At 36.8% G+C, this 27989-nt stretch overlaps 1 protein-coding gene across 8 annotated transcripts in view; it reads left to right on the plus strand.

Moving 5' to 3' along the window:
* The first annotated feature begins 440 nt into the window (after positions 1–440).
* The window catches only part of SLC4A7 (solute carrier family 4 member 7), a 67115-nt gene continuing 39566 nt past the window's right edge, over positions 441–27989 (plus strand). For 2 of the 8 annotated variants that reach the window (XR_001861324.1, XM_017732091.1), the window contains exons 1-6: positions 480–602; positions 9440–9521; positions 20721–20864; positions 23081–23216; positions 24235–24395; positions 26614–26802. Coding sequence is in view for 7 of the 8 variants with exons in the window: in XM_017732091.1 (XP_017587580.1) it covers positions 567–602; positions 9440–9521; positions 20721–20864; positions 23081–23216; positions 24235–24395; positions 26614–26802 (748 nt within the window). In the remaining variant the exon portion in view is untranslated. Of the gene's footprint in view, positions 603–9439; positions 9522–20720; positions 20865–23080; positions 23217–24234; positions 24396–24697; positions 24832–26613; positions 26803–27989 lie in introns of those variants that run through there. The other 6 variants (XM_017732096.1, XM_017732092.1, XM_017732094.1 and 3 more) reach the window with 6 other exon arrangements.

Raw genomic sequence — 27989 nt, forward strand, 5'->3', positions numbered from 1 at the left:
GTTTTTAGGAAACCTTGGTTTATTTTTTTGAACAAGAATATATAGCTTATGTAAAAAAAAAAAAACAAAACAAAACAACAAACCACCTGCTTTAGAATGAGTACTCAGTGAAAGGTTGATAGTACAGCTATAAACAAACTTAGCAGATGTTTGGCTTCTGGGTTGTTCTGTTCTGGGACCCGAGGTACAAATGCGTTTTCATTTTGTAGTGCTAATGAAGTCTTGGATCAGAGCAAAAATATTACCTTGGAGCTGTTCTTAGCAGCTGTTGATGCAGAAAATTTTACGTCTGGAACTCAGTTTCAGTTCCTTTTTTGGTATTCCCTGAGCTGGAATTGAAGGCATGCCGTCTTGCCCATTCTGCTGCTGTGCGACCCTGGGGTAGCTGTAATCAGTGGCCTGGGAGATGAGCGACTGGAGCAGGAGCGATTGGCTGGGGAGCAATTTCCCGGAGTACATCTGTCAGGCACAGCGAGCTAAAGCAGTCATGTATGCGCAGGCTCTGATCTCTTGGGAGGTTCATTACAGGGTCTCGTACAAGGGCATTCTCTGCTTTGCACATCAGCATGGAAGAAGCTCGTCGAGGGAAGAAAATGCAACCTGTATGTAAATAGCAGCTGTGTAACGTAATAATGGCTCAAATGTGATTTGATGCAAGTGGTATTTAGCAGCTGTGGCTCAGAATTGTGTGCTACCTTCGACTCACTAGTTGTGGAAGAAATTTTTGAAAGATCTGGTGATAGAAGTAATAGTTTGAGTAGAGACTTCTGTATTAGGGAAGGTATTTGCTGTGTTGTTACAATTGCTTAATCATAGTAACCAGCTTAATTCAGAAAGAAAATGTGCTTTTACAGTTGTGGCAGTATACTACCAGACTTTGAGAGTGGTTGAGTGGGGTTTTTTTGGGTTATTTTTTCTTTTTTCTTTTGCGTTATTTTGAGTCAGCCTGTCTTAATTTGAAGGTTATCTGCTGTGGCTTTGCCTGATTCTGGTAGATGTTTCTGGTATAGCAGGGATCTTTCTGGTAGAGAATCTTGAAATAGCCAGTTAATTGTTCTTTTTTGGCAAAAAAATGAAAGTGAACTTAATGACCTGTGTAACTGAGGTAAAATGTTTATGGAAATAACATTTTCTTCAAACCTCAGTGGCACAGATACAAAACTCCATTTGTGGGGATTTGTACAGTGAAGTAGTGAATTCTAGTATTAGTGTTACAAGCTATTGCTTAGCAGTTGTATGGTTGTCATTACCTCTGCCATGTAACTGCAATGCAGCGTGTAACAGGGATTACTACTTTAAGAGTTTCCTGGAAACTAAAATCTATGGGATGGTGTTTTCCTAAGGTGTCAAACTCTAAAAATCCCTGAATTATTTTATATACGACAGTTAAATTTTCTATTCCGTTGTGTGAGCATAAGAAGTAAGAGTTTGATTTAGATGTGTTAAAGTGCATTAGATTGCAGTGGCCTTCTGTTTGTCAAGGTCTCTGTAGTACAGTGCTCAATTTTTGGTTACCACCTTTCAGCTTTGGGCACAGAACTCTATCAAGCATGTATATGCCTAGAAAACTAGGCAAAGATACGAGGTGACTAGTTGTAAACATAGTACTTCTGCTTTTTTTACCTGTAATCTCAGGAATTCACTTAAATACATTTAAGTGAATGGAGATAGGGATTTTTTTGAATGAAATCTAGTACTGTGAGGCAGTGATAAAATGCAACTTTGTAAAATAGCTGGTATAATATTAGATACGCAATTTGATATCTTGTGTTGGATTGGTGACAGTATTTGCTAAGTTTATGCATGGTGGTAGATTTTCTGGCTTGCAGAACACTCAGGCTGAATTCAAATGGGCTTCTAATTTTAATCAAATATTCACCTGCACCTTATTAGTCATACTTAGCTAGGAATCAAGCTATCCCTTTTTCTTGTGCTCATTCCAGCTCAGTTTTTTTTTATGAATTGCTATGGTGGGCCATAGTTGATAGCCATTCACAATTGTAACCAGTCTCTTGTTGGTATTATGTTTCCTTTTCTTTCTGACTTTTTCTCCCAATTTAATTTTCTCTTCTGATTAACACAAACACTTGGTTTACTGTCCAAAGACGTGTTTAATTTTTCTGGGATGGGATGTAGCTTCTCTTGCAGGTTGTGGTGCTCAGTGTGACCCTGACTGGAGGAAGGCCTGCTAGAACTGAGATAAAACGACTTACAAACATTAGATTTCAATGGTGTAAGAAGCAAAACATTAGTATGTTTGGAACTGCTTTTTTCCTGAGAGGATTTGGGTTTTCTGGTGTTTAAGTAGCACACATACACATCTTTAGTGCCCTCCACATACAGTTTTGGAAAATAAAAATTACAGTGCAACTTCTGGAGAGTCTGACTGAAGTCTGTTGATGTCTTTTGGACATACTTGTCCAAACAAGGTTTGTAGAGCTGCTGTGTTTTTTGTAAGTCTTCTAGAAGGAGATTGGTCAGATGTATTTAGTAAGGTAAGCTGAGCAGTTAATTAGAGGATTAGTGGGCTAAAAAAGTCTAAGTATCCCTGACCTCTTTTGTTACAGTTATGGTCTTATTGAAATAAATCTAAGTGTCACACCTTCCTTTGAGAGTCTGAGTGTAGCTTTGATTAGGAGGGGCTGTCATTTACATGTGAGGATTGTTGTGTAAAATAAGAATTGTATAAGCACAGATAAAATTCAAGGGGTGGTGTGTGTGGTGACACCAAAGCCATTGAGCTGTACTTGAGTCTTTCCCATACTGCTTGAGTAATACCCTCTGCTAAGGCAGTAGGGGAAAAAAAACTCTGGAAAGCAGCTCTTTTGCTCCTGTGCAAAAGAGACCATAGAAAATACAACTAAGGGGGAACCCATCAACAGTATGCTTCCTATTTTAAACCTGGCAAGTGTTCTGTTTGTGAATTATTATTAATTGTGCTCTCATCTGTATATATTTAGAGTGGAAGGCCAGCTAAAAATTGTACGATGACAAAATGAGACAGGGCTCATTTATATTTGGTGCATTTTTCCTTGGCTGTTAGGTTGATGTGCTTGATTTAGAACTTGTAGTGTTTCATCACTCTGGCAACTTCTGAAGATACAGTATTGTTGTGTAGAGACTGTGCCCAAAGAACTTACTTCAAATGCATCTATAGGACCACTTGTGCAGTTCAACTAAAGTTGAGCAGTTTGATAGACTGCCTAATACCTTCACTTACTGTTACTTAGAAAGAACTCCGATTTTTTTGTATCCTGGCTGTCCTTCAAGAAGGCAGCAACCAGAGATGCCTGCCCTCCTGCCCACTGTGGGCTCATCTTACCACTGGTTAAAAGCAGAATTAGTCTGAAAGAGAAGTAAAACAATATATTTAGAACTTAACAAGTGCTGCTGTTGTTGTTCTGCAGGTAAACCACACCAACAAGCCCTTCCTTTTAACTCACTTTTAACTAAACCTGCCTGGTGCTGTGTATGGGTAGCAGTGGGAGAGCTGTGGGATAGACCTGATGATTGCCTGAGGTAGAGTGATTGTCATTCAACTCTGCATACAGTATACAGAGATGGCCTTAACAAATACACTGCTTTTCTGGTTTCTTTCTTATCACTTCCAGAGTTGCTGTCTCTGGTAGACTTAATCTCCTTATTTTGTGGGTCTACAACACTGGTCTTTTCTGTTTTTTACTCCCTGAAGTATTAGTTCTTATTAACTTGCAGCTCCGGGAGGTTGAATGGATAGATAGGGGGTTGTACGTGCATTTTGTAAATGGGAGATGTATTTTATTTCCTGACTACATGGAGTATTATGTGTGCCTAGAACAGAAGTGCAGGCTTCTGAAACAGACCACTTGGGAAATGTGGCTGTGAAAATGTATCATGAATTACCGTGCTGGTTCTAAATTATCCTGAACAATATATTTTAATACCTATGTAATAAAACAAGTGAGTTTGTTTATCTATTTTTGAAAAAGGTCAGTTTTAAAATATTTTGTAGATATACACACACATACATGGATACATTTGCAAAGTGAGGTTCTGTAGTTCCTCTTTGGTTACCTTTGAGATACATGGCCAAATGAAGGTTTTAATTCCTTTTTCTAGCCAAACCTTAGTTTTTGAAGCAGAGCAATATTGACAATCATTAATTTTTTGGTTTGTTTTTGTCACTGGAGCCTTTCTTGATGGCTGTCATATCTGTCTTCTGAATGCAGATCCAACAAAAGAGGGCTGATAATAAAACAAGACCTGCTTTGGCTATGCTTCCTAAGGTCAGGCCACTGTTGACACCGATTCAGTTTGCACTGTTGCTGCAGGCCCCTCCTGTTGTGTCCTCTTGCAGACAGCACGTTGATGGATGGTTTGATCCAGCTGAACTGCTCGTGGTGAAAGAAGGAAGAACAGAGTGTGAAAGGCAAAATGCACTGTGCACAAGTTCCCACGTGCTGTTGATCTTAGTTGGTAAATCTATGGTAGCATACTACAAAGGTTTGTCAGTTGGGTCTGTAAGCAGGGTGTGCTCCTGTTTTGAGAGGAATGGTTTGTTGGTCCAGCCTAAGAGCTAAATCCTGTCTGCCAGGTCTCTTGTGCCTGCAAAAGTAGAGATGTATCTGACTTCTTGTGGGAAGGAGAGGAGAACTGTTAGCTTTCTCTTCAAGCCAGAGAGGTTGTGATACAGTTACAGTCACAAAGCGGTATGTAGGATCACTGGGATGGTGTAGGCAGTTGTATTAGATGTATTAGAATATTATGTAAAAAAGAAGTGTTAAACTGTTGGCCAGATACAGATGTATAAAGGAATAAAGTTGATATGCATACACTCCTCCCTCCCCCTCCTGAGTTGGGGTTAGTTTTTGTTGGTTGGTTTTTGTGTGGTGTATTTTTTTGTCCTTTATTTGCACCTACTTCAATAAATGCTGCAGTGAAGCTTCTTTGTAGCATGAAAATCATAATGTAATTTTTTTTTTGGGGGGGGGGTTTGGAAGGGTGATGGTGTTTGTAGAGGTTTTTTTGTTTGTTTGTGCTCTTTCTTAAGCCCTACTTACTTATTTCCATGAGCACTAATACAGTTTCTTTTGGTGCTGCAAGTCACTCCCTAGTTCTGCTGGGGAAGAACTTTGGTCTGAGGAAATGTAAATGGAGCACATAAACATTGACTTAGCTAAGTAGTGGTCTTAAATGTTGAGCTCAAATTATTCTTGACATGCTTACTGTAGATTTCAAAGGTTTACAGTTAGCTGTATCAGCCATTTATGACCACTGTGTATCACCAGAATGATTTGATTGAACTGTATTTCAAGTACCTTAAAAGTGTGCTTCTAGCAAGTTGTCTGTCTTGGAAGTGGTTATTCAGTAATGCACTTTGGCAGCGTGCCCATCTGAAATCTGTCGTGTGTGTGACTGCACAAGGTTAAGTGAGTTGCATGGTGAGAAATGCTTGCAGAGATGACAGTGGAAACTTGCCTTTGGATTTAATACTCCATGCGTCATATTTGTGCTAATCCTCTACACTGCAGGTACCACAGACCACTGGAGGTTGTCAGTTCTTCCCAACTCAGTGCTTTCCTTGAAAATTCACACAATTTAGGATTGACTCTTTTTTTCAATACTACTTTTAAAAAACACGTAGCATTAATATGGTAGATATAAAAAGTGTACTGTACTAAATGATGACAAATGTTTGAGAAGGTAAATAAGTAATGTTAACAATTTCTGGTGCTTGATTTTCTGCAAAGGGGAATTACCCTTTTCTCATGGACTCAGGAAACACAATTGAAAACCAGAGGTGGCAAGAGGAATCCTACTGGGAGTCCACTGGAGCACTGAGTATTTGAAAGTATTGTCTGATCTATAGCAGTAGAAAAGGGATTTCATTTTCATGCTGAGGAGAGTTAGAAGGCTGATAAGACAGGTTCTGGTGTATGCAGGCACCTCTGGCTGAATATGAAGTTTTTACTGGAGGATTGTTTCTGCAGTATGTTTGTGAGCACCCAGAAATCTGGTGTTAGGAAAAAGTATACTTAGTGTATCATGATACAATGTAGTACATCTTAATGCAATGTGCTAGGCTTTTTATTTTTCTTTTTTTTTTTTTCCTTTGAAGTACTCTGGATTTGTTCTGTTTTAATAAATTACCATCTCCTTGTTTAAAAAAAGCAAACCAAAGGTGAAAGCTTAATCTCTCCCTAGGGCACCTTTGTTGCCGCTTATGTTGGGTTTTTTTTTCCCTTCTCAATTGTCCTGTCTTTTGACTGAAAATGAAAGTCACATGCATTTTAAGTTAGTCTTGGATTTTACTTTGGCTCGTCTACATCAGCTGTATTTGGGCATCTGTGGGAGTATTGCATGCAAAGTTTCACATGCAGTGAATGGTAAACTGCAGAGGAATACTTGCTTTAAGCTCCAGTCATTCTCTGCCTAAAAAAGGGAAGTGGACAAGTTCTCCACAATCCCACTGTTCTTTGTTTATGTAAAAAGTTCAGAAAGTAGACGAGAGAACTAAAATGGCAACTGTAAAAGATTTCCCTCCCTTCAGTGCCTTCAACTGACATGATAGATCATCTATAATTACTGGAAATCTATGCCCTACAGACTTTATTTTTAACCAGGAAAAGGTTGCAGTTTGGAATTACTTTATAATGTATTTGAATATTTTTGATTTCTTTACCTGACCTAAGGCGAAAGTGTCTCATACTGGGATTTGCTCTTGGCATCACAAAACAGGTATGTTAAATTGATGCTTTGTGTTTTTCTGAACAAAGGCTGTAAATTATATGCTTCCTTCATGTATGATATTTGCGGTTGTTAATGGTTTATTCTTGGAAGAGTCTTTGCATATGTGGAGTACTTTGAGATAGTGATAGAACGGTTTGCAATGGCATGCATGCCTTCCTGTAATCTAATCTTAAAAGACATGTTACTTTCACATGACGTGGTTTTTGAAGGTTGGTTCTATATGTATGAGTTTGGCAGAGAATCTCTTTTACTAAAGCAAAGGGTGATAAAAATTAATAATGTGACATAGGGCACACAGCAAATCCAGTTTCAAAATGTTATTGGGAGATAAAAATCTTTCCTTGTGAGTCTATTTTTCACAATGTGTATGTAGTTTTCTACTGGTATGCAGTTGTTTGTATAATCTGGAGAAAAACTTTGTCTTCCCTTTGTTGCTCAAAAACTGTGTGTTTGGCAAGATTCCAAGTGTCCTAAAAGGATTACTGGGGATGGGTGTGTTTAGGTACAGGATTTTTCAGCAGTCTGTGGCTGTAACCATGAAACTAATTGTGGAATAGGTTTTGATAGCAGTTTTCCTATTACTAGGGGTTTTTTTTCCACTCACATATAAAAAAACCATGTAAGGTATTTTAGAGGATTTGTAATTCTTCCATCTCTTTCCATCTCTGCTTGGAGTATTATGGTAACCTGCAGCGTAACTGCGTATGTCTGTTTCTGTGAACTGGACTGTTCTACAGTATGCTCGATTTTGGTGTGTAGGAGACAGGAATATTCTATTTCTCCCCATACTCCCCTCCCATCTTATTACCATGACACTTAAAAGATTTCTGCCACTATTTTATTAGTAAGTACAGTATTTTGATTTTTCTAACCTGCATGCAAAACTCTACTGTCACTACAATGCAGCAGCAGTGACAGAGTTAGGTTATGGTGTAATGCCTTTCTTGAAAACCCTGTTTTCAGGGACACAGCTCAGAATCTACTTTTATTCAGTTTTCAGAGGTTTATTCTGCCATGTGCTACTTTTTCTCTTGTATTTTTGCTTATTTACACAGTGCTTGCTGCTTTTGTTTTTTTATGTGATCTAGCTGCATCTAACCTTTTTTTAAACCTCATTAGAATTTTTCTCCCAGCATGAGGTGTTTGTCATCTTCGTATTCTTTAGTTAATAGTTAAATATTTAGATCTTTTATGTGTATGTGTACACAATACACTATAACAGACATTTTTTGTTAAGATCAAGGAGTGTTCAAAAAAATTTTTTTGAGGGTGGGAGTTGATACAGTATGTTTTAGCTTGTAACTGTTACACACAGGTATGTTGTTTTTCATCCTTGCCACTTTCCTGTGAGGTGACAAACTTGTTCTATATATAAAGAAATTGCATAATTCTAAGACCAAAGTTTAGGTGAATGTCAACGCTGTTAGGGTTCCCAGTTCCTGTAAGACTCCTAATTTAGGCTTCTGTTTCTCCCTCATGAAACCATTATCACAGATCTTCTGTGGACTGATGTAAATGCATTAGATTGATGTAAATGCTGCTAGAAGCAGTGACCAAACAGATAAACTTGTGGTGGATCTAGCTGTCATATGGCCACAAGAGAGGTCGCTTCGGTGAGCTGATCCAATGGAAAACTAATCAAGTTTTTACCAAAAAAAAAAAAAAAAATCTAAAAAACTTGTTGTTTAAGCGTTTTTTATCTGACTTCATGATGGTTAGGTCTGACTTAAAGAAAAAAGTGTGTGCCCAAGGGAGCAGAAAGAGGAGGGACAGTAATCTTTAGCACTTAGCCTTGCCCTTATACTTGGACATAAAACATTACCTTTAGGCACTCATTCTTTTGGAGAACCAACTCTGTCAGGAGGCTGTAATTTGTGAGTTGCGAAAAGTGGACTTTATTCTAAGGAATGCAAACACATGGAGAAAGACAACTTTAATGTTGTTTTGATGTCAAGTCTGAGATGGGCTTGAGATTTCTACTACTCAATTACTTCATTTTTGTCAAGACTGAGCAAAAGGCGATTTTAAGGTCTGCTTTAGTGATGTGCTAAATATGATTAGAGGACATGTTCAGAGATAAGGCTATATCTATTTCAAATACTGTGGTGTGGTTTCAGTAGTAATGGAAGCAGAATAGGTCTGCTTGAAACTGCTGCTTTTTAACTCTGTGGGTAAAAAAAAAAAGTGAATTAGGTTAATAAGCTGGCTGTTGAAACCTGAATGAAGCAGTTATTTTGATATTTCCAGAGTTGTTGATCTAGGAAAGACCTTGGGTGGGTAACATAACCTTTTTGCTACCCCTTTGTTCCAAAAAGCTTCTTATTTGTGCTGGAATATCTCACACAGGAATTGTCCCCTAAAGAGAAGAGCTTGAGATCTCTCAATACTAACTTCTGTATCTTTTTATAAATTTACCAGTTATTTTATTGAAGTAGATTGATTGCTGTTGAATAAAAAACTAAAAGAATACTGCACTTTTGAAATGTGTGTCCTGATGGTTGATACAATGAAATCAAGAGCATTGCAGAAGGAAATGTTATGGTATTTAGTCTATCTGTTGATTTATTCTCTTTTTCTTTCAATACAGGGTAATGAAAGATTGGATGGGTAGGTTTTCAGTGCCGACATACTGTTTCAGAACATACTTAGGAATTTGGGAAAAAAATAGTTCTATTTAGTTTTAACTTAACTTTGTGTCTTGTTTCTTCAGGGTCATGATGAAGAAGCTGTTGTGGATATGGGCAAAATCAGCTCTACTATCAACACAAATTTTGAGAAAGAAGAACTAGAGAGTAAGTTTGTGGTCGTTTTCTGTTTGCTTAACATGCATTTTTTGACTAGGGATAAAAGGTGAATTTTCCTTGCTAAAAGGAATCAAAATTTTATGGCTACCATGAAATTCTGGGAGTAAAACTAGTGCAAAGGCAGAGGTGACCTGCCCTGTTTGTTTGTCTCTGTGCATGCTGGTAAATATCCACTGTTCTAATCTGTTACCAAAAGAAAAAAAAAAAAAAAATTATTGAAACTTTCCAAGGAAAGTTTGCTTCTTAGACTTAGGTTTGAAAAAATTAGTGCTGTTGGTAAGTAATTTTCCAGTATGAATGATGTCAAGTTCTGCAGAATTAAAAGTCAGGAAACAGGGGTCATGAGGGAGATGTTTGTTTTCTTTTCTGAAAGTTAAGTATCCTTGTGATTGTGGTCATGCACTTCAAATACTGAAAGTCTGAACAGACATATAACTGTCCTTCTGGTTCCATAGTAAACTGTACATTCCACAATCTGCTGTCAGTAAAGCATTATGGTAGTCTTCATTATTTGACTCGGGATCCCACATTTAGCAAAAAAAATAGCAGTTTAGTTTCATATAGCAGAATGTAAAATCAGATATTTCATCTAAGACATGACTTCTTTTCTTACTTGAAAACAAATTAGTTTGGCATGAGGATTCATGAATGCTATTTAATGAATGAGGAAAAGACTAGGGAGATCCAGTGTTAAAATCTTCATTATTTGCCTTTCACATGGAATGCTCTGAAACTTAATTAACGTTTGCAGAATGCTAGAAGGCAGTAGATTCACTGAGTTGTACTGTAACTGCTTCAGCACACTGAAGAACCATAATGACAGCAGTTTCTGGCTAAGAAAAGTTGTTTTAGGTTGCTGTCACATTTTTCTCATACTGTGGTGTAACGGGAGACAGTTTAAAGTGATTGAAGTTGTTTGCTGCTGTTGCACTCTTGCTCTGTTCCTGCTCATTCTGTTACTGTTTTCTGTCTTGTGCTAACACTTCTGTTGGCCTGACCAAACCAGAAGCCTGGCTACATGTGTTAAGTCATCAGAAAATGTAACAGTCTGACAAAGGAAGATGGTCAAGATCTCAGCCAAAATGCAACACAGATGGATATGTGCCAGAGCTGAGCAGAGGAAGGAAGTGTGGATGTGAGGCTGAGAGATGCAGCAGTGGAGGCTGTTGACAATGCCCGTTTAGATGGGGGTCTGCTGTAGGGGAACCACTGACCTGGCTGGAAAAAAAAAGTAGGGAAACCACTGCACTGGCTGTTTCTGCAGTTAAATCTTCAGTGCAGATTTAAGCTGTCTCCTGCTTAATTTCCTTGTCTTACTTTTCTCAGGGGATGACCCAGAAAAAGCACGTGTATGTTTTGCAGGGAGGCAGGGGTTAAGGGGAAGCAGGCATCCAGCTGGAGTAGTGTTCAAGGCAGCAGCATTAGCAGCTGTAATACCTCGACCACAAAGAATGACATGGGAATGTGCAGCCAGATCACTTCCCCAGTCTCTTTTGGAGCACATTCTTGTAGGAGTGCTTCAGCTCCTATGACACTGTAGTTAAACAAGATACTTGGTGGGAAGGCAGCGGGGTTCAGGCTGCTTGAGGCAATTTAAGCACTTGGCTGACTGCTATGGAAAATACCCGTCTTACCCATAGTGAAAGAGTAAATGAAGGTGAAATGCAGACTGCTGTCCAATGAGCAATTGAGTCAACATAAGTGCTTTTGAAAGGAGGAGTTGAGATCTCACTTATCCTCACCTTGCTCTTAGCCATGCAGCCTCATCTTTTATTTTGCTCCCTTACTCATTCTGGAGTGGCCCAGTGTTTGTGTCTCAATGCAAGAGGGGGCTGGCTATACAGATGTTCAGCAAATAACTAATAAGAAATACCTGACAAGAAAAATGTTTTCCAGTAGGATTATCACAGACCTGAAGTTGCATATGAGCGCATATTTTCACACATAAGTAGGAATTATTCTTGGTGTTCACATATATTTTTAGTATCTTGTATATTTGTAAGAATTTAATTTTTTATTGGTAGAATGGGACAAGGGAGGTGCAGCATATCGTTTGACTTTTATCAAAGTGAAAACTATTCCAAAGTAAGAACAAAAAGTTCTTCCTTTATGAAAGAGAAAAAGGTATGTAAGTGCGATTGTTCAACTCAGATTCTTCAAATTCAGGGTGTTTTAGAGGATAAATGTTTGTGAACTTACAGCTCTGTTTAAGAGTTCATTATTTGTAAGTTATTATGATGAAAGTAGGTATGTGGAATTTTTAGATTTTGTTTTTAATTCTGATATTAAGATACTACAAGGGGAGAAATGGAATTGTTGTCTGCAAGCAGTAAAACAATTCCAACTAGTATTATTTTTCATTTCTGAGATGAACATTTTCTTGTAAGCTTGGGAAGACCTGTACTAAAGCATTAGGCATTGGAAGTGTTTTAAGACTTTAAACTATTTCAGTCTAGTCTTTTGATATGTGTTTCTGGTGACTTGAAAAGGAGTTCTAGGAATTTTGATCCTTTAGAGAAGTGTGCATCGATGTACTTTCAAGGAGACTCACCAAGCAGTGAATTGAGTTCATCTATGGTGCGAAGCACCACACCTTTTAGAGCCCACATGGACAGGTAATACTTAACCACTTTAAAACATGTGCAAACTAATGTTGATAGGCTTGATACTGTAGAAGGCATAATTTTGCTACTAATACTAAAGGGAAAGTTTCTTGGTGTTGTCAGTATTGGATACTCGTATTTTCTGGAAATTTTGTGATGAAATATTAATGGAAAGAGAAACAAATGCTTAAGGGGAAAATAGATCTTGGACTTGGATCTTCTCAAGCTCTGTATTCTATTTATGGTGGCTGACAGAGTGTGGTACCTGTCTGGAGTGACACTGTTTAGGTTAGAAAGGTTAGGTGGAGGCTGCTTGTTTTGTAGCACTCTTCCCATAAAAGAGGAGTGGTCAGAGATGGTAAACTGCAATTGTGGGCAGACTGTGTCTGTACTAAATAAAGGTACTGCAGTTTTCTGAAGCTGTAAGGCCTTATTTTGAATTAACAAATGTCAGTTTACGGAAGAGCTAGAAAGCGGAATAACATCTTAAAATAACCTTTTTAAAGAGCACCTAATGTTCTTAACTTGATGCCAGGCTCTTTGAGCTGCAGTGAATGAGAATAATAACAAGCCAGGAGTTGGAAGTAAGGCAAGAATATTAATGGCAGAGGTATTTAATGAGATCTTGTAAAAGGTATTTTCTGTTAAATGATGTATAAGGAAAACTTTCTTAAACTTGTGTTGTCTGTCATGATACTACCAGGATGCATCTTTTAAAACGTGTAACTACTTTTCAACCTTGTTTTGAGGATACATTTACTAGATACAGTTTAAGGGAAAAGGTATACATTCTGTTACTCTAAGCAGACACAGCAAAGATAAGAAGTTTACGCATAACAGAGGTTTTGTTCCAGAAACAATCTTGAGGTCAGGAATGTGTGTCTTGGTAGACTACTTCTCTGTGGCATAAATCCAAGCACCAGTTTTCAAGAGTTAAGATGGTTTAATAGCTATCTACTGTCACATTGTCCTGTGGCAGGTGTAAGTAATGTTTACATTTTAAGTGACCCTATTATCTCTTATACCATGATGATCCTTAACTTTTATTTAAGAAAAGAGCTGTGGTTTTCACTTAATCTTAGTTGACAAGGACAGGTAATTCAAATAATCCTGTATTTTTTCCCCTCTGTAGGTGAATAGTGTGTATCTAAGTAGAAAACTTGCTGTACAAGTGTTTTGCAATTTAAAACTTTTTAAAAGTGTTTGACGTAAACTGTCCTAATGGTTTTTTTCCCAAACTTCTTTTATTTGAGAGAGCAATATGTAGTGTTTTTGTTCCGACTGCATCAGAAATTTTATAAAAAGACAGCTAACTGCTAACTATAATAGTTTTATAATCTGAAACATACATAAAATTATTATTAAAGTAATAAGGTCATAAAACTAAAGTTTTACCAAACAGCATGAACTAAAACTTAAAACTTGCAGTAAACTTGATAGCCCCAGATCATTCAAATATAAAAATTTTTGAGATGAGGCAAAAGAAATAGACTACTTGATTCTGCAACCTATTACTTCTTGATGACTTTTCATAACATTTACCCTTTTTTAATCCCTTAAAAATCAGTTGTTCCAAAAATTGACTAAACTTGTGCCTTGTTGGATATTAGAATTATTTCTGAATGGATGATTTCTCCATTTGCAGTTCACTGAAAGCTAGTGTTTCATAGCAGTTTAAGCTTTTAAAGTGTGAGGTGTACCTTTTTTTTTTATTTACAAAATAAGAAGTAAAAAAAGGAGAGAGTTGGAGTTTTTCTCAGGAAGGGGTCACCCTTCTATGAAGCAAGATTCCTTCTGTAATGTTTTTCATATCTTAAAATATCAGTAGATACATTTGGCAAACCAATCAGTTTAAACACTTGTACAAGAGAGGGGTATGATCAAATTCGTAATGACAATGTATTTGTGACCTATTGATGAAGTCAGAATATTTTCTTTGCAAAAGTTTCTTATGAAATGCTTTACATGAACAGTGTTATGAAGTGGAAGCCTTGTGTCTTTACCAGGGGAGTGGGAACTGATGATCTTTAAGATCCCTTCCAACCCAAACCATTCTGTGGTTTTATGTTGTATTCAGTGGACAAAGGGCTAGTCTTGAATCTTAATGGGACTTCCTCTTGAGTTGCTTGTTTCTAGGTTTTCTCTCCTCCAACGGAAACAACTCTTTGAAATTATCTTATATGTGTATCCTTTTTCCTGAGCTCTGCTGCAGAGACAGGCTGGACCAAGGATCTTGAGCTCAGATAAAGCATGGGGCCCAGCTCTGGTCTGGCTTGGCTGTGCAGTGCAGGGACAGCTCATCTTCCCTCCCATGGGGACCAACGGCTGGCTCCTTTCCCAGGCGAGGAAGATCGGTGCTGGCAGTGAGCCACAGGTGGAAGTCTGTGCCAGAATCCCTGTGTGGCACTGCCACCCAGCACTAAGCTTTTCCTATTACTGATCCTACCTGCGTGTCTAATGTAATTACTCATAATGCCTTCTTGAATATCGTTGATTGTGTCAAAGAGAAATATTCGGTGCATTTTTCTCTATGACTGCCCCTACGAACTCACTTGGTTTTAAGTCAGAAAAAAAATCACTTCTATTTGTAATGAGAAATCTGGCATTTACTGCTTCTGTGAGTGTAATACGCCAATTTTTGTCATGTAGTGAGAAAACACTCTTCCTGAACTGCTTTACCCTCTTCTGTGCTTACTACGGTTTGGGATTATGCTTCTTAGTTTTATCAGTTCAAGTGTAAAGAGTGTATCTCAGTTAGACCTAATTGCTAGGAACGGCAGGAGGTTTCAGAGTACAGCCCAGGAGGTGTAATGGATTCTTAAATACGCTGTATTGTGAAGAACCTTTGAGTTCCAGTTGCGGCATGTAGCTATCCCTTGAAAAAATTTTCTCTACTTCTTTCTGCAGGTTCAGTTAGAAAATTTTATCTCAAATGTTTAATTCTGAGAGCGAGAGATAGCTCTTGCCAAATAGTTTCTTTAACAAGAAGAATCCTCGGTAATTAAAGGACTTCTTAGTAGTCAATTCATGCATGGAAGACTAAGATTATACTAAAATACTTTATATTCACTTTTGATACATTGATTCCATAGAAAATAATTTGACTCTTTCTTGGGAATGTGTGTGAAGTTTATAAAATAAGTGAAAAATGTTGTTTGTTTTGAAATATTTACTTTCTTATGCCAGTAACTTCACTATCAATACCAATTTGTGCATTTTATTGCATCCTTCAGAAATAGGGCATTATTTTTATTAGAAAATTAGCATAGCAGAAGTGTTTTTAGTGTATTAGTGACTTGAGTAATTTTTCATTATCAGTAAACAAGGGGGGGTGTGTGTGTGTATGCGCAGAGGCATTGTTCTTGTTCCTTAAGTTTTACCAGAACCGAGAATATTTGGAGAAGTCCTATGGGTTGTGAAGTTTTTAAGAGCAAGAAATGACACTTTTGTTCTCACTCTTACTTCTTCCATCCACCTGGAATGGTCTTGTGACAGAAAAGGTCTCAAGAAGTTGTGCTCGTAGATTGCATTGAGCTTATTTTTGTGCATACAAGTACTCTCTGTGATGTGAGGGAAATTAATATCAAGGAATGAGATGCAGTGTTCCAGATCTTTCCTACTAGGGTAATGCACTTGGAGATGTGAGTTAAGGCATCAAACAGCTGGATTTCTTCCTCATTTTATGATCTTGAGGAACAGATTAGGATCTCTCCTGCAGATGCTCCAGTTTTTCCATGCTGGAACACTCCATGCTAGGACAAGATAGATTATGACATTATTTAGTTAAAGAAAGGCTTCTGTAGAAAATAAATTATCCATCTTCAGATTATTATTTGAAGATTTTCAGAAAAAATAGTTAATTCTTGTCACAGAGTTTTAGTCTTCAGCAGACTTGAGAGCTTATCGAGAAGATGGAGTCAAGTCACGCTGGTGCATTGCGAGAGAGTGAGGGGGATCACACATAAAATGCTATATTGGAAGTGATATTTGGATATTAGGACTTTTTTTTTTTCAGGTAGTGTGCTGCTGTAGATTGGTATAGGTTGCCCAGATAGGCTGTAGAGCATATATCCTTAAAAATACAAAAAGGATGGCTGTCATCCTAACTAAATTGATCAAAACCATGGCTTCAGCTTTGAAGTTGGCTGTACTTTGAGCAAGATTGGACTAAGTAGCTCACGTCCAGATGGTCCTTACGTCCATTATTAATATATGATCACTATTAGTTCAAATTTCTAAGTAACAGGATTTGAGAATCGACATAGGTATAAACTCGATTTTCTTTGCTTTTCCATGTTAAGATGGAGAACACTGTCCTTTCTATGAAGCTTAGAAGGCATTTAGCCAAAGAAAAAAGGTTCTGTGTAGAATTGTATTTAAAGCCTTGTGACATCAGGGTATTTTTGGATACATGTTTTTGATCTCTCTCATACTTCAGAAGTCTTGTATTACCATTTTCATAGGAGCTCTGGCAAGAAATCAGGCAACTTGAAGCATTTTCTTTCCTCTAATTGTTATAAGACTTTACCCAAACTGACTTTTGGAGTTAGACCAACCGTGTGATTGGGGATCAGCCATGTGATGGAGACACGTTGCAAGTTCCTAACATTTAAGTTTGTTTCATATCGATAAAGGCCTTAAGTAGTAAATACTCTCAGTGGATTTGAACAGCTAAGCTTGGATAAAGTCATGCTGGATTAAAATGAGCAAGTATCTCTTGAGCTTTGTATTGCTAAATTTAGTATTGAGCAGTCTACTAATTCAATTGATTATTGGATTATAGTAATTCTGTAAGAAGCTTTGTTTGAAAGTGGTACTGTGCTACAGACATTTACGTGAATAAAGCTTTGAAGGTCACATAATGTACCTTTTGAACTTTTAAAAACAATATTCAAGTAAAAGATTGTGTTCCTTTTAAAAATAACATCCAGTGCTAGCAACTTGAATCCCAGCCTTTTTAGAGTTAAATTTTTCTCCACTGCTTCCACTGATATTATATTAATTTTACATTACTTGTCTTGCAGGTGGTTTTTTTTTGTTTTTTGGCCAGCCTGAGGATTATCATAAGTTGTTTGACCCAGTTCATTGGGAATGAAGGAAAAAAAATGGCCATGGTTTTGTTTTGTTTTGCTTTTCCTTGTAAATTGTATTTATAAGTAAATCTTTATCTGTCCATCTGCAAACATTATTACTCCTATCTGAATAATGAAACTTAAAGAAACACAGACCTACTCAGTGCAGCTGTCTTATTTTTAGAAGGCTTCTCAGTGCTTTGCTTTGTTAAGTTAGAATTAAAGTTAAGCTTGTCCGATTTTTATTATCTAGTTTTGTCCCATCTTTGGAGTTGAATATGCCTGTAACATGTTTTTGGGTAATCATGGCAGTATACTCAACAGCAGTAGTTTCAGATTTTCTTGGTAGTACTTGAAATGTCTTTATTTATGACTGTGATACCAGAATGAAGGTCCCTTTTCTTAAGGAACAGTCAGGTGCACTCATAAGCTGCTGTTGCAATACATAAAATTTTCTTGGTTAGTCTATTGTACTGTCACACCGACTGCTTGCTCTGAAAGAGAAAAAAAATTTCAGAGGCTCTTTGTCAACATTAGGTTATTTCTTGAAGTTACTCTGATGGGATTATATTGGATTGTGATCCATTTTACTTAATAAACGCTGAAAATTATCTTGCTCATCACCATTTCATATTAGCCCCAAAATACCATTGCAGATGTAGCAGTCTGAACACTTTGCATATACAGAAGTGCTTTGGGGAAGGTATTCTTGGTTTACATTTGCCTGCAAGACTGTGTCTATGTGAGGTAATAGTCATACAGTGGTCATTTTTGGGCAGTGTGGGCTGAAGGGTAGGATAACCCATGGCTAGACTGTTCTGTGTCTCTGTGAGACCCTTGTTTGTTTGGGTAGTGAGAAAATGCTTCCTTTAAATCTTCCTTGTGGAGTTGAAAAGCAGTATCAAATGTTGTAGGTTGTGGACTGACTCTTCGGGTTACTAACTTGGCAGTGCCTGCTTGGTGGGCTGCAGGCAGCTATGAGGCACCTGGACACGATTCTGTGGTTCTGTCATAGTAAAAGCCATTTGCTATGGACACAGGTTGTTTAAAAACACCTTCTGTTTGTTGATTATTTCACCTCAGTTTTCCATAGCTTTTACTTGTATCTTTCCAACATATCTGCTCTCCTCCAAACATTTCTACTGAAAAAAAAAAATTCTGTCTCAGTGCAATTATGTAAAAGGAGATAGACTCCTTGTTTGCTTCTTCCACCTCTCCTCCATGCAGCAGCATGGTCTTTGATTAAGGAAATGATCACACTATTAAAAATGCCAATTTTTGCAATAGCAAGGTGCACTGTTTAAGATGGAGATCCTTGGAAAATCTGTGAGAAATTTTTGTCTTTAATTTGGGGACACACAGCAAGAGACCAAAACGTGGAAGTCCCTATTTCTCAGGGAGTAAAATCCTGAACAGTTTCATATTCCTGCAAGGTTGGTTTTTTTTTTTTTTTCTTGGGGTGCAGTGATCAAAACATGCTTAAAACAGTCTTACTAACAATCCTAAAACAAGTAATTATATAAAATGCTCTATTACTAGAAGTATGCTAGAGTTTCTCTTAGGAAGAAATAGTTCCTGCAAAAAATCCAACACTTTGGCAACAAACAGAACTGTTCAAGTGTGTATATAAACTGTAGTTTGATACTTGCTAATTGAATATATAAAATAAAACAGACACCCTAATGGGCATTGTAACAGCATTTGCAATGAGTGGTGGCTCACTCTGTTGCAGCTTTGAGAGTGGGATGTGGTGAGTAATGCAGTTATTTTTGAATCTCATACTTTTGCTTTCCCTATGCATATGATTATTGTATTGTTATGGCATCAACAACATGACCATTGTTAATGATGCCCCCGATCATATTATATACCCAGTGCAGTGATTTATGTTTAGATCACATGGGCACTGATTTCTCTGGCAATTGCATTGTGCATAGCAGTCATGGAGGGCAGAGGTCAGGCTGCTGGGCAGTGGCTGGGTATTGTTGCTGGAAGAAGCTCACAAAAGACAAGTCTCTCTCTATAAATAGGACTAATGAGTGCTTTGAGAAATTAACCTCTTTTCCGCTCTTATATGGAAATAAATAGCTTTTAATATGCTTAATTTCAGATTTGATCATAGTGCCAGTCAGTTGACTCTAATTAAACTAGTGTTGGAAGTGTGTCAAGAATTGGGTCTTGTTAAGTGAAAAGGAATCTTTGACCAAATTAATTAAATATTGAACTTACTCGTATTAATAATGACTTTTGCTTGTATTTTTAGTCAGGTAGCACTGTAAAAATACACAAAACTTCTATAAGGCAGTATCTTTTTGGGCTTAGGGATTCTTTTTTTGGGAAATAAGTTTGACATCTAACCACTTTTTGCTTCTTTAAAGCTCTGTAATAACCAGGAATTTTCAATGTCTTTAATTTCGTATATGTGTGCTATGCACACAAATATGTCCATGTATGTGTACAGTCACAACTCCTAGGGCTTGCCTGCATAATGTAAATTTGCTGAATTTGCATCTGTCTAAGAGCTGGAAGACCACTTCCTTTTCCTTTGGTTAATGTCTGTCTTCTGTAATAACTCTTCAGCACCATGAAACAGAGTATTTAGTGTTATAGTTAATTTGTCTCTTCCTGAGATTGTTTGTTTAAATAGGAATTGAAAAGGCTATTGTATATGCTATCTCTGTTACAGGAGACATAGTAGTAATATGTTCATAACAGTCAGTTGATTGATTTCTTTTGCTAAGATGTTGATGCTAGTATTGTCTTAATGTGAAAGGTCAAAGTAAAAACAACATGTTGAAAGTACATGTTTTAAAGAAGCAGTATGTATTCACTTGAGGATGTGCTCCTAAATTTATTAAAAAGTTCCAGAATAGGAAAAAACTCCACCCCAGCGTCTCTGTAAGTTATTTGAAGTGTCGACATACTTTTCAAAATAGAAGTTACTTTTATGTTCCTGATAATTAATGGTATAATCAAACATCAGTTTCATCATGATGTGTTATGCGCTACTTGAGGAAATATTGGCAGCTCTTCCAAGGAGAGAAAACTACTTGCAGACTCTAAACAAAGGGTAGTTTCTTAATGAAGTCAATAAGCTGAACCAGGAGATTATTTTGCCATTCTTACAAGTGTCCTGATATTAATTCCTGCAAGAAAAGAGGAATACAATATAATTTCTCTGCCTTGGCCTCATGTTTATTAAGTAGCTGCTTTCAGTGTTACAGGCCAAGCTTGTACTTCTGTATTATTTATACTTGTACTATCTGTATTATTTCACAACTGAATTCTTAAACTGAATAAGAATATGACCTAATTTATCAGAGAAATGAGTCTAGCACTAGTTCCTTGACACTCTGGAAGGACAGAAAAGAAGTGCTTATGTTAGTTCACTAAAGGTAATTTTGTCAAGTGCTTTTGGATTTCTATTTCTTAAACCCCTTGCCTTTAGATACTAAGTTTCGTCAGTAGGTAATTTTTTGTTTACTTTTGTCCTTTTAAACTTTCTTGAAAAGGCCACAGAGCTGTGTATATTGGAGTTCACGTCCCACTTGGAAAGCCAGGCCGTCGGCGGCATAGACATCGTGGGCACAGGCACCACAGAAGAAAAAAAGAAAAAGAAACTGATAGAGAGGATGGCCGAGAATCTCCATCATATGGTAAGAAATTTGTTGTTCTTCATGTTTCCTGAAAATAAACTTGTAGCAGCTACTCTGTACTTAAATGTTGTTTGTTTTGTGCTATTTCTTTTATTCTCACTGTAATTAATGTCTTTTCTGTGTACAATCAGACAAGGATTTTGTGGTTGTGTTTTATCTAAGTCAGAAGCTGTTGGACTTGGTCCAGCTGTCTGCATGAATGTTCAGCAGCCTGCACTGAATAGGTTAGACTAGAGCTTTGTAATGCTCTTCTGTAGCATGAAAGTCTGTGTTATTTAAATTAGACACCTTTTTTCAGATTGTGTAGTCGTGTATGCTTCTTCCACTGATTTTTGAAAGTAAGCATGTAACTGTGAAAAGCAGCATTTGCCATGGTAATTTGATCAATGATCTTATTTAAATATTTGCTTCAGCCTTCTTGCTGTCCATTAGTAAAGGAACTGTACTGCCTCCTAAGTTTTTGGTTTGGATCACAAATTGGCCCCCCACCCCGATCCTCAAGAGGTGAGGATTTTGTCATACCATTCTCTGGAATGAAATTATTTGGCAGTACTCTTAGCTTACTTAGTTTTTCTTCGAGACCCTAAGTCCACTTTTATTCCTAGACTGCCATGAGTGGGCAAATTATGGTGCAATGTTTGAATTTAAGTGCAGACACCGTGCTGTACACGATTACCTTTCTATGACTAGCAGCATGTTCTACATGGGACCAGTACCTGAAACAAAGGAGTTTTCAAATGGAAATGCTTTGAAAAGTCTCCTTTTACCATTCTCCTGCAGTTCTTGGTTTCAACCATCTTCAAGTCTTCCCTCCCAAGTACAAATTATTATAATTGATGTTGTGTTTGTAGAGTCTTGCTGTACAGTTTTTGAAGAAACAAGTGATACTAAGTTGATAGAAATTCAGTTCTCTGTTCTGGTTTCTTTTGTATACTGGATGCACAGGGTTGGGCAGGATTCTGGGGTGTGTTGGTTTTGGGATGGAAACAGTCTGCTATAGATATTAATTGATAATGAACCTTCTTTGCATTCAAGAGCACATTTCAGAATTAGGCTAGTGGATGATGGTATATACCAGAAAAACAATGCTAAAGCAAAATTCAGTTGGGAATGAGCTTTGTTAGTAATTCAGATTTTATGTTTAAATCTAAAAGGCCATCTTCCTTCTACAGTAGAAGCATACAGTTGTATATATACACCATATACATGTTCATATCTAACAGCTCTGAGAGTGATTGTTTCAGTGAACAAAGTAAAATTTTTAAAATTTGAGAAAATTTAAAAAAAAAATTTAAATTGAGATTTACCTGAATTTTCTGTCTCTGACCTTCCTTGCGATAACATTGCAACTAGTATATTATTGAACCCTTATAATATGAAAATTCACTCAAGTTGAAACAAAATCTTTGTATAATATTAAAAGTATCTCTAAAATGATGTGGTTTTTATTGTTTTTTTCAAGGTTTTGCCTGTATTAATTGAAATCCAGTACTTACTTAATCATTAAAGATAGTTAAATTTTCTAGCATGTTATTATTGAGCCTGTTCCACTAGGCATTATACTATGAGAAGTTAAAATATTTTCTGGATGCTTCAGCTGCATAGTTTTCAACTTTCCTATGCTAATTTATACATAGTCTTCCAACCATGCAATGAAAAAATTTTATCCTACAAAGTAGCAATAGACCACAGAAAAATCTGCTGCTCTAACAGTGAGTGCCTGGATACTCACTGGTGACTGTCATAAACTAGTGCTTGGGCAGCTGATGTGTAAGTAAGGCTGTTTGTTTCCATCAGCCTGTTTTGTTTTCACTTTTTCTCCTTTAGTGTCTTGTGTCATGATGGTATTCACTATTTTGTTCTCAAAGTGAAAAGAAGGTTTCTAGTGTTTTGGTATATTAATTTTGATTTTTTTTTAACCAAATTTTCTGTTGATGTTCATTTTCATATTGGAAATCTATAGAAGAGCCAAAAATAGTTGAGTAATTTTCATAAATATGCATTTCCAGATGTTTTGTTTTCAGAAATGGTGCAAAATTTTCAGAGAGCCTTCTTTTAAGGAAATGTGTATGTTTCTTTTGTTCCTCTTCCCTCTTAAAGAGGATGTTGTCCTGCGTATTTCTGGGTGAGAGCAGGAGATTTTACTGTTATGTAGTGGTCCTTGTGTAATAGAAGTATGAATTCTTCTAATTGTTCCGTTTCTCCTTTTCTTCAAGACACACCATCCCAACGAGTGCAGTTTATCTTGGGTACTGAAGATGATGATGAACACATTCCTCATGATCTCTTCACTGAAATGGATGAACTTTGCTTCAGGGATGGAGAAGAATATGAATGGAGAGAAACTGCTAGGTATGTTTGGAATAGATTGTTTCAAGGTATATCTTACAGTAATTTTTCTTCAGAGACCTGCAAGCCAGGTTTAGGTTAGAATCTTCACTATCTATAGGAGTTGTGTACCCAATTCATGCTCAGCAACCCAAAATTTTCGTTTTTTGTCCAACTGAAAGAATAAATATGGTTTCTCAAGAGACCCTCAGTCTTTCTGGTAGTGTGTTTACTTTCCTAAAACTGATCATACCAAACATTGTGAAAGGTAGGAGTATGCTGAGTTATAAACACAGGTGTTCATCCATGGAGTGTGGTATTTGCAATCTCAGAAATCTCTTTGGTATATTATTTCCAATATATTAGTGTCATTTTTTCTCAAATACAAAGAAAATTGGGTATTATGTTTTTCTTGAGTAGTATTTGATTAGCTTTTGGCAAATTGCATGCCTGAACATTACAGGATACCATGATTCTTTTTGACCCTTACTGGTTTAGTTGCTTCTTTCTACATATACATTGTGATGAATTCTTCTGCACTCAGTACTTCAGCTACCTTGTTGAATGTTAGGTTTTGTAGAAGTTCAATTTGCATAATGCCTGTGAGTTGGAATCAAGATCAATTTATAGTTTCACATATTAATATTGCCTAGTCCTTAAATGTCTGACTTAGCACCCTTAGGAGACTTGAACATGCTATATGGTATGTTTCAGACAGCTTTCTAATCCTAAAATACTGATGAAATGAGGATGCAAATCAGGTAACAAGGCAGACTGCCATATTCTTCACAAGAACATGTGAATGGACAGGTATTTGTCAAGCCCAAAGAAACAAAATAAACTAAAACTAAAAAAGTTGAGTGTGGTTATTAAGGCCTGATAAAAATATTAATTAGTTGGGCTGTCTGAGAAAATGAAAGCTGGTATGATTTAATGGGATTTCCTGTTCTGTGTCATGCCTCAGCCACATGGAAGAGTGGGATTGCTTGCCAAAGTTTCCTTCCAGGAGAAACATAAATATGTGTATGTGAATGCATTTCAGGTGGCTGAAGTTTGAAGAAGATGTTGAAGATGGTGGTGATCGATGGAGCAAGCCTTATGTAGCAACTCTGTCTCTGCACAGTCTGTTTGAGCTGCGGAGCTGTATTCTTAATGGGACGGTCATGTTGGACATGAGAGCAAACACACTTGATGAGATAGCAGGTTGCAGCAAAAATTTTAAAAATATTTTATTCCTAACTTTTAATCGATAACTTGAGGTGTTTTTGGTCATGTCTTAATGTTCTTGAAAATACTGTGTTGAAGAAACAGGTATGTGCATGCTCTTTGCACTTTTCTTGATCTGGTTTTGAGGACCTGGTCCTACAAACTTCACTTAAGAAAGCTACACTGGATGAGTAGGAGCTCCTTAGTATGTATTTTAGGATGAGGCCCAGAACTTGCCTTTATGTTCTAATCCCTTAACATGTTCTCTGTCTTTGTTTCTACAGATGAATTGTAAATATCTGCCAGAACATTTTAGGAGTTATTTGTGCCCTTTAGTACCATAATTATTAATCATATTTTGGCTGATGTTAACTTGATGCCATTAGTGCAGTTGGTTGTTGCACATCTGGTATTTTTTTCACCTTTATAAGAGGTGAGCAGAAATAAATTTTGTACATGTTGTTCAACCTACTGTGTTGAGTGTCCTCACTAATCACATGGTCATTTTGGATACTATGCAGGCAGCTTTGAAGACTTCCATATATAAATATATATATAAAATATATACACATATATATACATTGTATATGTCTGCTTGCTCTAAATGCCTTTGAATTAGTTCTACAAAATTTTCCCAGTATCTCTTGCTACAGGTACCGCATAGTGGAATGCTTTCTCAGGAATCATATTAGACTTAGGGTTGACTAACATGTGTGTGAAGGACAAGGTGTTTTGGCCTAAAAATCTTTGGCAGTACTGGAAATGTTTTCTTGTTTTGAAATCCTTGATATTCAGTCAGGAAAATGGTATTCCCTTCCTATTTTTATGACTTACTGAGCAAGAGTTTTCAATACATTGTTTGTAAATGTAATGTTTTGGTTTCTAATATTATTAGTTGTGATTTAATTTATCAATAATCTTAGTACATAAGGAAAGTAGTTGCTTTATTCTGTGTAATCAGCATTCTCAGTAGCAGGTATTTTAGTAGGAACTAGGTTGCCTTAAGAGATTGTATGAATTGGTTTCAAGTTAATTTTAGGTGCCATTGTGAAGCATGTGGGCTAGCAGTGCTTGGTATACAAATGTGTTGTCTTATTTCCACGAGCCAGGAATACCCAGTAGGTGTTATTGTTTCTTAAGAGGAGGGAGAGGGTGGCAGGTTTCCTTTTGAGAACCTGTAACGAGAGGCTGTGTTCCCAGTGATCTCAGAAAGAAGCTGCGCTCTACTGACAGACACTTGGCTGCGTGTTGTTCTGTTAGTAAGGACAGAGCCCTATCCTGAGCCCTAACATTTTTCATTGTGAAAAGTTCTACACAATTTCAGTTTAACAATGCAGTTAAGTCTCAATACACTAGTTAAAACTGGCAAAATATATTTAAAAATTTGTCACATAGGTTTGTGTTGCTTTGTGCAGGTTGGGGTCTTTTATGAATTTATTTTTTTGTTATTTAAAAAAAAGGACCCCTAAGAAACCGTAGATGTTTTCCCTGATATGTAGGCTTTCTTTCCTGGTGTGAGCATACTGTTGAGATGCCCTTTTGAAACTTGATATTGTTTGACAGATGAGTAGTTAGTGTTAGATGATATACCTAGATTTTTTTTTTTGTACTTCATTTTCTAAAGCATGTCAATCACATGAAGTTTGATAGAGAGTCTCAGGAACTTAGGGCATCTGAAGATGACAGGAGTTGTGTAATTCATCTCATTCTATAGCAACTTTCACTTTTATATAGTTATATATACTTTTAAAAGTAGGAAACACCAGGTTAAGACTGTCAAAAGTCTGTTTTTCATGGTGTTTTTCTTTGTGTACTCACTCCCAGTGCAGGTTTGTTGAATACAATAAATACTTTTTTTGAATGTGAGTTTCCATTGAAAGTTGAAGTAAATGACTATAAATTATAAGATACTAAGTAATTTATTTCTTGAAATCATGCTAATAATAAATACTCTCTCTTGAATCTGCATGTTGTGCTTTTCTTATTCTCACATTTGCTTGTTTAGTGACATCTCTGAAAATTTCCTGTGGGTTCTTGAAGATGGTTTTGCTAAAGAAAAGACTTTTCTTTAGCATAGAGATTTAATTTTCTTCAGCAGATAGATTTAATTTTCTTTTATTGTTTGATGCAGCTACAGTGCTTGAGTGTGGTGAAAGAGAGATTTGATAGCTACCTATATAATTTTCTTCTTTGTTCTTTTGTTATTATTATGTAGATATGGTTTTGGACAGCATGATTGCCTCTGGCCAGCTGGATGAATCCATAAGAGAGAATGTGAGAGAGGCTCTTCTAAAGAGGCACCATCATCAGAATGAGAAAAAATTCAGCAGTCGGATCCCTCTGGTTCGGTCTTTCGCAGATATAGGCAAGAAACATTCTGACCCTCACTTGCTTGAACGAAATGGTGAGATAAGTTGTAGCATCCAGTTCCTACTAACCTGGTAATTGATGTTCTCACTTGGAGATGAAGGAAAGGTCAGCTGGTAATAACAGATAAGTGTTTCCTTCTTGATGAGCAAAGAACTAACAATAAGAGTGTGTGTGATGTGTGGCTGTGGATGTTATTTTTTAATTTACTCAAATATTCTACTCCTGCCTGTATACCATAGCATGCATTATTATTTTGAAGTATAGTAATAGACCTACATTGGTCCTAATGTTTTTTTAGCATATGCTTAAATAAAATGTGCAATGTTTGAAGAATTTCAGCATCATGGCATAACTTTATCCATGTGTCAGATGGATCCTACTTGCTTATACAGTCTTTGCACAAGAGAGTTAGTGATCATGTCATGAGTTCAGTGATACTGACAATTGCTGTGTTTCAAGCCAGTGTTGTATGTTTGTTTGACAAGAAGTTCGCTATGCCAATGGTGAAGGTAGTACTGTTAGCTAGGACACTCTTTATTTTTATCTTGTTTTGTAGAGAAGGGTCTAATGGAAACAAAAATCCCAAACCCAAGAAGGGTATTAGCAATGTTCTTAGAAGCTGCATCATACCTTTTTTGAACCAGTTCCTGAAAATTTGCCTTAGACAACCAGTCTCAAATCCCAAATAGGAATATGTACTCCAGAGCAGCTTACTTGTATTGTGTTTTTTATGGAGCCTCTATTAGACATACAGAATTTCAAATGAAATTTTTTAGTCTGGTGAAAACTTAATTCTGATTTCATGAATTAGTCCTTGAAGTGATCTTCCTTTTCTGTCTTGAAAGATGCCTCATTGCTTAGATTACGTTTGACTTAGTTAAGTGCTTGTTAGGAGCTACATACGCTGGAGTATTCTCCCGTGAATGCCTGAGCTTGCTGATATTTTTTGTTAGCCAGTGAATATATGATATGTGCTTAAATATTTCTCTAATAGTTTCAGAATTATTTTTTTCAGGAATGAAAATGCAGCTAATTTATGTAGGAGCGTAATGTCTTCTGTAACTCCTGACTTTCATGTTTTGCTCAGCAAATGTGAAAATTTCACACACACAGACTTGGTTTTGCCTATCCTTGAACACCTGTATCCCCAAATTTTGTATTTGGGATCTCTTTCTTGTCAGTTACCTTTCATGTATCACTTCCACTTCTTAGGGCATTTTA

The sequence above is a fragment of the Corvus brachyrhynchos genome, unplaced genomic scaffold, assembly GCF_000691975.1.
Source record: "Corvus brachyrhynchos isolate BGI_N302 unplaced genomic scaffold, ASM69197v1 scaffold53, whole genome shotgun sequence".
Taxonomy (NCBI): domain Eukaryota; kingdom Metazoa; phylum Chordata; class Aves; order Passeriformes; family Corvidae; genus Corvus; species Corvus brachyrhynchos.